Source organism: Camellia sinensis, chromosome 7 (genome assembly GCF_055761805.1).
Source record: "Camellia sinensis isolate YWXY chromosome 7, ASM5576180v1, whole genome shotgun sequence".
In the NCBI taxonomy this organism is placed as follows: Eukaryota; Viridiplantae; Streptophyta; class Magnoliopsida; order Ericales; family Theaceae; genus Camellia; species Camellia sinensis.
In genome coordinates this window covers 8,269,661-8,280,364 of record NC_138967.1, presented here as the reverse complement: position 1 = coordinate 8,280,364, position 10,704 = coordinate 8,269,661, and the positions used below count along the sequence as shown (strand labels likewise).

Genomic DNA, 10,704 nt, shown 5'->3' with positions numbered 1-10,704 from the left:
CTGTTGGCTGCTGGTTTTGTCGTATTTGATATGTTTTGTATAGCCCCTTTGCATTCTAGCATGTTGGCATCGGGTGTGTGAGTCATGAGCATGCTTGAGTTGGGTTGTTTCAGTTGATTTGGAGTCATTTCACGTGCCATTTCAGTCCCTAATCCATGCTTATATGCTTGCATTCATCATCTCTTTCATGCTTTGAAGGGCTGTTCTTTTGTGCCTTGGATATGGTCATTGTACATACCTATGTGTTTAGACATTAGACTGTCATATCAGTGGGTTTTGAGGGCCCTTTTGGCATGCTAAAACTCTGTTTTGTATTGAAAAATTCATGCCATGTTTGCTTGGGGGAGGTGTTGAGTAATGCTCCCTTTTGTGTCCTTGAATGCCCTTGTTTTGGACTCATTTCTTGGCATGTTTTGACCATGATCTATGTATGCTTTAGTCTTGTTTTGGAGTCCCTTGGGACTGTTTTAGGTCATTTTGGTCCTTTAAGGTTTGGTTGACATAGCTTTGGTTTGACCCCCTTTACTGGCTTCAAGTGTTGGTCATTGTTGCATGCCTTGCTTGCATGTTTTGTTTGATTTGGCATCATTCTCTATTCATTTTCAGAGCTTAGCATGTTCATGTTACCTTGCATGAGTTGCATCACTTTGCATTGTATATCGCATCCATGCATTACATTTTGCTTGGCTTGGGGTGTCAAACTAAGTATGAGGATTGAGAAGTGTTCATACTCCAAGTGATGTAACACGTCTCAACCCTCGGTCGTCAATCTCCTTGACCTCAACATGATAGGGTGTTGGCATTCATCTTTTTCGATTGCATGCATTTACATTGAATTGCAAACTTGGCCTCTTAGGCCATCATGCGTCAAAATGCGCAATTGATGGCCCGAGGGTTGAGGGTCATGCTCCCTTGAGTCCCTTGCATGATAGGGAGTGTGTCCATGCTCACATTTGTTCAAAAAATTCCATGCCATACACTGCTTGCTCTCTGCTGTTGTCAACTGTAGGTTCTGCAGGAAATTTTGGCCGGTCGGCTACTAAGAGTGCCAACCGACCAATAATTTTGGCCGATAAGCTTGATCAGTGGCCGGTGAAAATCCTCTTTGGCCGATGATGTCCTCACCTGGTCGGTGATGCTCCCCAGTGTCCACATAAGCACCCTTGGGACTTGCTAGAACTTTCAGAGGAGCAGGGCAGTGTAAACAGAGGCAACAGTGGCATGGTACGGATTTCCGGGCAAAACGGATTCGAGCATGCATCACCCACGTATTCCGAGGCAGGGCTGCGACCATTTTTCCCTTGCATTTAACTTGTTAGTTAAATTAGAAAGTTCTGTAATAATTAATTTAGTATTATTTATTCGGACTGTAATATTTATTCGGACCCTCCGAGCGAGGGCAAGTTTGTAATAAGTGTGCGTGAGTGTGTGTATGTCTCCCAACCCCACGTCTTTCTTCCCTTTTATTTATTAGCTTTCGATGGTTAGTCTAGGGCATGTTTCATTTAGCATACAGTATGATAGCATGTCTGCATCCATTCATTCGTTTTGCATGCACCAGGCTCGGCGCATCATTCTAACTACATTTGTATTTCAATTCCAAATTGAATACGTGTTAATTGTAGCATTTCACATGTCATTATAGAGTAGCCGACCCTATCTTAGTTGCATTTTGTATGTGTTGCATTAGCCATCTTAACATGAGCTAGGATTATGCATTGATTACTAACTAGCTTTTGTTTTGGCTTGGAGTACTCGGTAAGCATTTATGCTTTAGCATACCGCATGCGTGTGAGTGTTGCCATAATAGCATGATTACCATGAGGCTAGCTGCTTATGTGATATAACTGCTTGAATGCCTGTGGATGGAGGTTGAATTAACTAAATTGGGATAACGCATTAAAACTGTGAGTTTTAAGCCCACTAGATAGTGGCAAAAGCATCTTTTCTAAAGCCCACTTGAGGGTGGCGAAATCTACATTTTAGCCTACTTGCGAGTAGCAAACCATTTTCAAAACAAGCATGAAATGTTTTGTTCCAATTTAGGCGATTTGGTCTATACTTGTTTGCTGTGCGCATAACATAGTAATTCTAGGCTAATAACCGGAATAAGAACACATAACGTTTTCAAAAATGGATATCACGGTTAGTAGAGGCCGATCTTCGGATCGGACGAGAGGGGGTGCTCACAACTGACCTTCCCCAATCGTACCCAAGCTCCCGAGCCCTTTTATTTACTAGCTTTCGATGGTTAGTCTAGGGCATGTTTCATTTAGCATACAGTATGATAGCATGTCTGCATCCATTCATTCATTTTGCATGCACCGGGCTCGGCGCATCATTCTAACTACATTTGTATTTCAATTCCAAATTGAATACGTGTTAATTGTAGCATTTCACATGTCATTATAGAGTAGCCGACCCTATCTTAGTTGCATTTTGTATGTGTTGCATTAGCCATCTTAACATGAGCTAGGATCATGCATTGATTACTAACTAGCTTTTGTTTTGGCTTAGAGTACTCGGTAAGCATTTATGCTTTAGCATACCGCATACGTGTGAGTGTTGCCATAATAGCATGATTACCATGAGACTAGCTGCTTATGTGATATAACTGCTTGAATGCCTGTGGATGGAGGTTGAATTAACTAAATTGGGATAACGCATTAAAACTGTGAGTTTTAAGCCCACTAGATAGTGGCAAAAACATCTTTTCTAAAGCCCACTTGAAGGTGGCAAAATTTACATTTTAGCCTACTTGCGAGTAGCAAACCATTTTCAAAACAAGCATGAAATGTTTTGTTCTAATTTAGGCGATTTGGTCTATACTTGTTTGCTATGCGCATAACATAGTAATTCTAGGCTAATAACCGGAATAAGAACACATAACGTTTTCAAAAATGGATATCACGGTTAGTAGAGGCCGATCTTCGGATTGGGCGAGAGGGGGTGCTCACAGCTGACCTTCCCCAATCGTACCCAAGCTCCCGAGCCGAGGCAACTTTGGTGATGACGAACACGTGGCCTTTGGCACCGAGTCAAGGTTTCCTAAATCCCCCCATAAAAAATATTTAGGTGGCAACTCTATATCTGGCAAAGCAGTCCACGTTTGGCACTTCTTTTCTAAACATCTGTTTTCTCAAAACGATTTGCCGGATTTGGACTCTTTGGTCCAGATTAAGAACCGTGACTATTTGAGAGTCCTGAACTGTAGTGAGCCCAATATGAACAGAACCGGGAGGGGGGACTCATCCTCCCGGGGCGTTCGGGGACGTTTACAACAAACAAATTTTTTTCAATAGAAATAACATTTAGAATGATTTTTTAATAGTATTTTTCAAATTACGAAAATAATGGTAGTTATTTTGATTGAAAATGAAAAAATTATAAAAAGTCACATTATTATGTATGAAAATTTTGTAAAAGAAATTCAGTGCAATAATGATACCACATCATCATTTACATGTAAACATAGTTAATCTACGACAATGTGGAATTATTGAATTGTTAATTATATTTGACAAGTAAGATTGACTCTCCATATATTATTTTACTACTGATTAATGATCATATACAGATGACGATGTGATATCACTATTATTTATATTTTTATATAATAAAACATAAAAGACTCTTTTATATTGCTTATAATACACTAATTACAAGTAATATTATATTTCTAATTATGACATTTCACAAGATCAATTGAAAAAAAAAATTAAAACTTATATATTAACATTTAAAATTTTGTATTTAATATTAATTAAAAAAATTATTATCTATTATTATTGATTATGAGAAGAAAAAAAAATTGAAATTATAATTAATAAGTGTCTTGAACAATTTTTCTCACTCCACCACTTTATCATTTAAGCCATTTAGAGCATCTCCAGCAATATAGCTATTCTATCTTTTCAGTCATAGAAGCGAGCTTGGAAGTGTGAAAGACTGCTCCAACAGACTCACTTAGGCATCGCCAAGATGGTTGTAAGCTACAGTACCTCGCCAAGACAAGTGAGGTACTGTTCATGGGCCTTTCAATTTTTTATTTTTTTTTGCCTCCTGAATTTTGTTTTCGGCAGTAAAGTTTTTTCCTTTATTTTGGTGCTAAAAGTTCTATCAGTACCTCCCTAACAAATCCATAGAGAAGGCATTCCAAATCTCACAAACTCCCTTATCCTCTCTATCTTCTTCTCAAACTTTCTGCTCAAGGGAGGTAATAAATTTTGTCATTTCTGTTTGTTTATGCCATGAATAGTGGATAAGAAATTGGAGAATATGAAAGCAAATGTTCAAATTGTTGCATTCTTGTTTCATTATTTGTTGATGTTGGCAAAAATATTACACATTTTCTTTGTCATTTGTGATTATAGAAGGAAATCCATGTGAATGTATATTTTCTCCTTCGCTTTGTGGCTTCTCCTATTTGTAATCTCATCTCACAAATGGTTGCAGCAAGTTCTGGCTCCATGTTCTTAATCAATAGGTCATGATTTTACCACTTGTAAAAAAGGAAATACTATGTATTTGTATTGCACACCATATGTTTGTTGTAATTTCTATTAGAATAGATATTATAAATTGTACCTAATTTTTGTTAGAATAGATATTATAAATTGTACCTAATTGTACCTAAAGTAACAAATAGTTTCTTAAGAAATTGTATGCATCAAGAGTTAACCGACTCATTTGATGAAACTACATATTAGCTTGAAGATTGAACATAAGGACATGATATAAAATTGGGCTAGTGAGCTCCAGAAAGTTTGAATGCAATTATAGAAAGGAAATTGAGTAAATAAGAGCAGTTAGTAGAACATAACAACGCGCGTGAATGGATGGAAGTAAAAATGCAATGGCAAAAAATTTGAAGAGCTCTCTCTATCTCTGTCTCTCTCTCTTGGGTATAGAAAAAATAGGCAAAATTAAGTGGCCCACTACACAACAAAATTAAAAAAAGAAAGAAGCTATCAGTGTATAATCTATAAGGGTGCTGCCAAGGGATCCACCTTAAAGAAATCCTGTTGACTATTGTTTTCATTGTTACAAGTTCTTATGTTTCCTTCAGCTTTATTTGTATTTCCATATCTTTTATTTGGTCAAGGGTATCATATAAAAACTTGAAGGCTTGAGATAAAATAAAGGAAATTGTTCTTAAGCAACTGCTTGTTGCTTGTTGGGAAATTGCTTGTTGGGTTGCTTCTTTATACATGAGGGTGTTACCGAACATCCGCCCGGAAGTCCGGCCGGTCAACCGGTCAACGCAACTTTTTTTTATTTTATTTTTAACTTACTTGTTGGGTATTTTTTTTTAAACATTAATGTTTAATGTTTTTGTACTTTTTTTGTTAAGTAAAAATCATAATTTTATTTGTTTTTTCCATGTTTAACGTTTTGGCCTTAAGTTTATATTTTCAATAGTAGAGAGATGATAAGTTGATTAGATCAAGTTTAAGGTGTAAAAATTCATATGTCCAGGAATGATTTGTGATTTTCTACATCTCTTTGTACCAATTCTTCTCCAAGTTAATTACATCAATAATGTTTGTACCAATTGAGTATGAATTTAAAATTACGACTTATTTATTTGATGTGGAAATTAAATGTTTCTGAAGTTAACTATCATTAGTAGATAGACGATAGGTTAATTATTTGTTTTAAAAATCTGTGGTTAATAGTAAATGTAGTAAGAATTAACAAAGTTTTTAAAACAAGAGCAGAGCAATGTTTGTATCTATAACTACCAGAGCAGTGTTCTCTTCCTTTTTCTGAGAGTTATTCTTAGCTTGAAAAAATATAGAAGTCGTCTTTCTTGTATTTGGTACTATTCAAATTGTTGCAGCTTGCTATAAGCTTTGTTTTTTAAATTTTAATTCTTATATATTATTCAATCATAGGTATGGATTCACAACAAGATGGTTACTTTACCAATCTTTTACAAGAAAGGCCCAACATTGATGAACATTATCTGATGGAATCTCAATATTTGAATGAAAATACTCGAGTCTTTACCCAGGAGTCTCAATTTACTGCTGAAATTGAATCTTTGTCGAAGAAACCTCAACGTGGAGGAAACTTCACAATAGAATAAGACAAACTCCTTTTATCGGCTTGGCTTAATATTAGTTTAGATGCGGTACATGGGAATGAGCAAAAACGCTCTACCTATTGGAGAAGAGTGTGGGATTTTTTCCATGAGCACAAGAAATTTGAGTCTAATCGAAATGAGAATTCTCTTATGAATCGATGGTCAACCATTCAGCTTACCATGAATAAGTTTTGTGGGTGCTACGCCCAAATTGAATCATTGCATCAAAGTGGCATAAATGAGGATGACAAGGTATTGAATATTGTACATTTACAATTATTATTATTTGTGAAGTTGCTAAATATTATTTATTTATTTAACTTTCAGATTTGCAATGCGAAAATTATGTACAAGTAACTCAAGAAATCTACATTCCAATTCGAACACTGTTGGATTATGTTAAGGGATCAACCAAAATGGGTGGTAGAGTCTGAGAAGAAAAAACAACCAAAAGACCAAGAACAGGGACAACCTCTTCTCCTTGTACTCCGGATTCGATAAATCTAGGGGAAGATAATGTCTCACCTAATGCTTTTGTAGACTTGGAGAGACCAACCGGTAGGAAGGCTGAAAATGAGCGATTGAATAAACGAAAGAACAAAGAAAGCGTACATTCGAGTATTACAAAGACTTTGGAGGACATCAAGGAAGACAAAAAGAAAATGATTGACAAGAAAATTGAAATGATTAACAAAGTATACGTTCAAAAACAAGTGGAACTTCGTATCATGCAAGAAAAGCATGAGGTGGAACTTGAAAAGCATGAAATGGAACTTTTCAAAGAGGACGAAAGAGTTATTTTGATGGATCTCAGTGGCTTGCTGGAAATCCAACAAGAATTTTATCGTGCTCGGCAGATGGAAATCATTAAGAAAAGAAGAATGAATTAGTATTCATTCTCTCTTTGCTCCTTATGATATTTTGGCTTTTGTCTAGTAGGCTAGAAACTTGGTATATGGTATTTTGGTTTTACTAGTATTTTGGTTATGCTTTTGTCTAGTATTTCTTTTGGTTCTGCTTTTTTTAGGATAGATGTTGAACTCAGCAATGTTTTGGTACACAATTTTAGTTGTCTAATCTTATGTTGTTTGTGCTACGTTGTTCTGCTGCTCTTTGTGTTGTGTTGCTGCCAAGGTTGAAACATTAACACCATATTTCCAAACATCATAAGTGGTGTATAGATTATCTAAACATCATATGTGTTGTACTTTCTCTGCATTGCTAATGATTTATATATATATATATATAAAGGCATATAATTAAAATGAAAACCATATAATTAAAAGGCATATAGAATTATAAAATTACACATAAATCAAAAGCATATACCGATTACACTCAAAACTAATAACATGCTACATAAAATGAAACTTCAAATTCAAAGCTTTTACGACTGGCTGTGTAATTGTCACAAGTGTTCAACAAGGTCCGATTGGAGATGAGAATGTGTTTGCATGTCTCTAATGTTATGGTGACATTGAATGAATTCCATAAGTTCAGTAGTTCTCTCCTGTAACACCGTTATATGGGAACTGTCATCGATTTTATCATAATTGAAGTCTTTTACTCCATTGTCATCTCGCTCATCCTTAATGATCATATTATGTAGAATTATGCACGCCTTCGTAATATATTTAAGCATTTTAGTATTCCAAAAATGTGCCGGTCGATGCACAATTGCAAATCGTGCTTGAAGCACTCCAAATGCACACTCTACATCCTTTCTTGTCGCCTCTTGAGTTGCAGCAAAAAGTTTTTTCTTATTTCCCTGAGGAGAAAGGAATTGTTTTCATAAATGTTGACCATTGGGGATATATACCATTGGCAAGATACTATCCCATTGTATATTCATTACCATTGATGGTGTAATTGACTATGTTGGAAAATTGGTTTTATATAGGCTTATTTTAGGCCAACTTTGAGCCCAAAATAGAGTGGGCCCCAAAATGTCTTTTGGGGTGGGTCCGAAAAGGTGACGTGTTCCTTGCCGCATGGCAAGTCATACGGTGAAGACGGTTCGTCAAAATCATTTATGAGTGAATGGAAATTTGACGTCATTTTCAGATTCGTGGAATTGAAAAAACTCAAGAATTAAATGTGGGTTTCCTTATATGGGTTGTCCCACATTGAAACTTGAAGAGAGCTTTTGTGAGTATATAAGCTCTAGGTGTACAACCTTGGGTTGGGCCCCAAGGGGCACCCCAAGTTTGTAGAAGGGGGAAGTTATGGACAAAGTAAACCTTAGCTCAAACCACCACACACACGCGCTCGCCGCCGCTGCTGCCGCTGCCGTCTGTCCGACCAACCGGCCGAGCCGAGTCGAGCACGGGTGTGGGCTGTGGGTCGGGTCGATTCTTGTATTAATTTTTTGGACAAAATTCATTTGAATTTTTTCCAAAAATTATTGTGGGAAATTAATTCAAAATTTGAATTTTAGATTTCTGTCCATTTCTAGTTCGAAATTCAAACAGGTTTTCAATCTATCGAACAGATTTAAAATTTCATAAACTGCCAGACAGTTATAGATTCAAAATAGTAACTATATTTGTAGTCACAGGTTCAAATCTATCCAAAACAGTGCAGCAATTACAAACAGATCTGTTTGAATTTCAAACAGTATCTGTCCAGTTTGAATTAACACCTGTTCACTTCCTTTTTTGTACCTGTTCGAGTCTGCTCTTTTGCCTATATATAGAGGCCATTTCTGCAGTCTTTTGCATCTAGAAAATGGATAGAAAATTTCATTTTCTTGCTGTCTAACTTTGCCCTATTGCATATATTCTTCATATATTATTTTAGGAAAAATTAAAGAGAGTTATAGAACACAAGGTTTTAGTTTGCCGGACAAATTTGTTTGGAGTGCTACTACAAATTTGTGAAGATCATTGTATCCTGGGAGATAGACGCCACTCAACCGTAAGCACCGTAGCGAGGCGAATCTGTCTTAAGGACAGAGTGTCACACACTCGACTTGGTCTTTCATTTTTCATTCGGTTTGATAAAATAAATTCTGTAAGTTATTTATTTTATTTTGTTTGATTTAGTTTCTATTTATTTTATTTACACTGAAGATTGTTCCAACAGACTGCAGGAGCACGCCCTTGAGCAAGTTCGGTAAATACAAAAGACCTTTCTAGCACATTGATATCATTATGAGACCCAGGTAATCCAAAAAACGCATGCCAAATCCAAAGATAATATGATGCAACAACTTCCAAAATAATTGTTGATTCATGAATATGTCCAGTATACATACCTTTCAACGCAGTCGGACAATTTTTCCATTTCTAATGCATACAATCAATGCTCCCCAGCATCCCAGGAAATCCACGACTTTCACCAACCACTAGTAGTTTAGCGATGTCATTGTTGTTTGGTGACCTCAAATACTCATTAGAAAAAATATCAACAACTGCTTTAACAAAATATTTTAAGCTTTCTATTGCAATGCTTTCTCCAATTCTCACATATTTGTCCATAAAATCAGCGGCTACTCTATAAGCAAGCATCCTAAGTGCAACAGTTATCTTCTGAAGAGAAGACAAACCAAGCTTTCCAGCACAAATTTTTTTTTTGAGAAAGTATGGATCGTGCACTTCTACTGCATCTTGAATTCAAAGAAAAAGTAAACGCTTCATCCGAAACCTTCTTCGAAATAGCTCAGGAGGACATACAGGCAATTCAGCAAAATAGTCGAGAAAAAGCCTTTCATGACCTTGAATATGGTCACGATGAATGACTTTACGACCTCGAACAGAACCACGATGTGAGCTTGATCCTATCTCACTATCTAGTAGTTCTTCATCCATAGTAACAGCTTTGAGCATCTCCAAATCATCATCAGATTCAGAGAAGTCAGAGTCATTTACAAGCATATCATAAAGAGAATTGGAAGTCATAGAGAGAGATATGGAAGTTTGGATGAAGTAGAAAATTGATTTGGGGGTAAAATCACATGAGAGGGAATGCCTTATTTATAATTGAAAAATTAAAAAATATGACCGTTGCAAAAATATAACCGTTAAAAAAATACGACCGTTGTAAAAATATGATCGCCAGAAAAATATGACAATTGTAAAAATATGACCGTTTGAAAAATACGACAATAAAAAAATGTAACTTTCACAAAAATATAATTATATTTAAAAGAATGAAAAAAATAATAATAATTTGAAAGAAGTTAGCTTCTTTTCTTTTCTTTTTTTTTAGATGGGAAAGAAGGTAGCTAAAGTACAAGAATATTTTAATAGAAGATAACTAAAATAGATAGCCTTATTGGAGTGTATATTAAAAAATTACTGGCTAAAATAATAAGGTAAAATTTTGAATAGTTATTTTGACTATCCTTGCTGGAGATGCTCTTATATATTATAATATATTTTTTTTATTATTTATTATTTATTTTTATTTATCTAATTACACCAGCATTGTGTGTAATCCGCTACTACATACACATAAGTGGAAACAAATCTGGAGAGAGAAGCGGAGGGTTTTGATCCACCGTCGTCGAAGAAAGCCGTTGATAGCCGGCCACCGGTGGCTTCCGTCAACAAGGTCGCGGAGATAATATCGGTCATGGTGGCGGTGAGTGTCTTTGTCCTCAATTCAGAATTTAG

General features: G+C 35.8%; 1 protein-coding gene and 1 long non-coding RNA gene across 2 annotated transcripts; one reads left to right on the top strand and one right to left on the bottom strand.

Moving 5' to 3' along the window:
* Positions 1–5,896: 5,896 nt before the first annotated feature.
* Positions 5,897–6,694, top strand: LOC145794586 (uncharacterized). The gene is made up of 2 exons (XR_014334502.1): positions 5,897–6,340; positions 6,416–6,694. It is a non-coding gene; the product is annotated as an uncharacterized LOC145794586 (long non-coding RNA).
* A 2,681-nt stretch (positions 6,695–9,375) lies between these two features.
* LOC145795591 (uncharacterized) lies at positions 9,376–9,963 on the bottom strand. Its single transcript, XM_082880418.1, has 2 exons — positions 9,763–9,963; positions 9,376–9,618 (listed from the first exon to the last, which is right to left on the bottom strand). The coding sequence occupies exons 1-2, from the start codon at positions 9,961–9,963 to the stop codon at positions 9,376–9,378; spliced, it is 444 nt and encodes a 147-aa protein (XP_082736544.1).
* Between the last annotated feature and the right edge of the window lie 741 nt (positions 9,964–10,704).

Coding starts and splice junctions, on each gene's coding strand:
- LOC145795591 (XM_082880418.1), bottom strand. CDS start 9,963: ATGCTTGTAAATGACTCTGACTTCTCTGAATCTGATGATGATTTGGAG. Junction 9,619..9,762: donor ACTATTTTGCTGAATTGCCT/GTATGTCCTCCT, acceptor TCTTCTCTTCAG/AAGATAACTGTTGCACTTAG.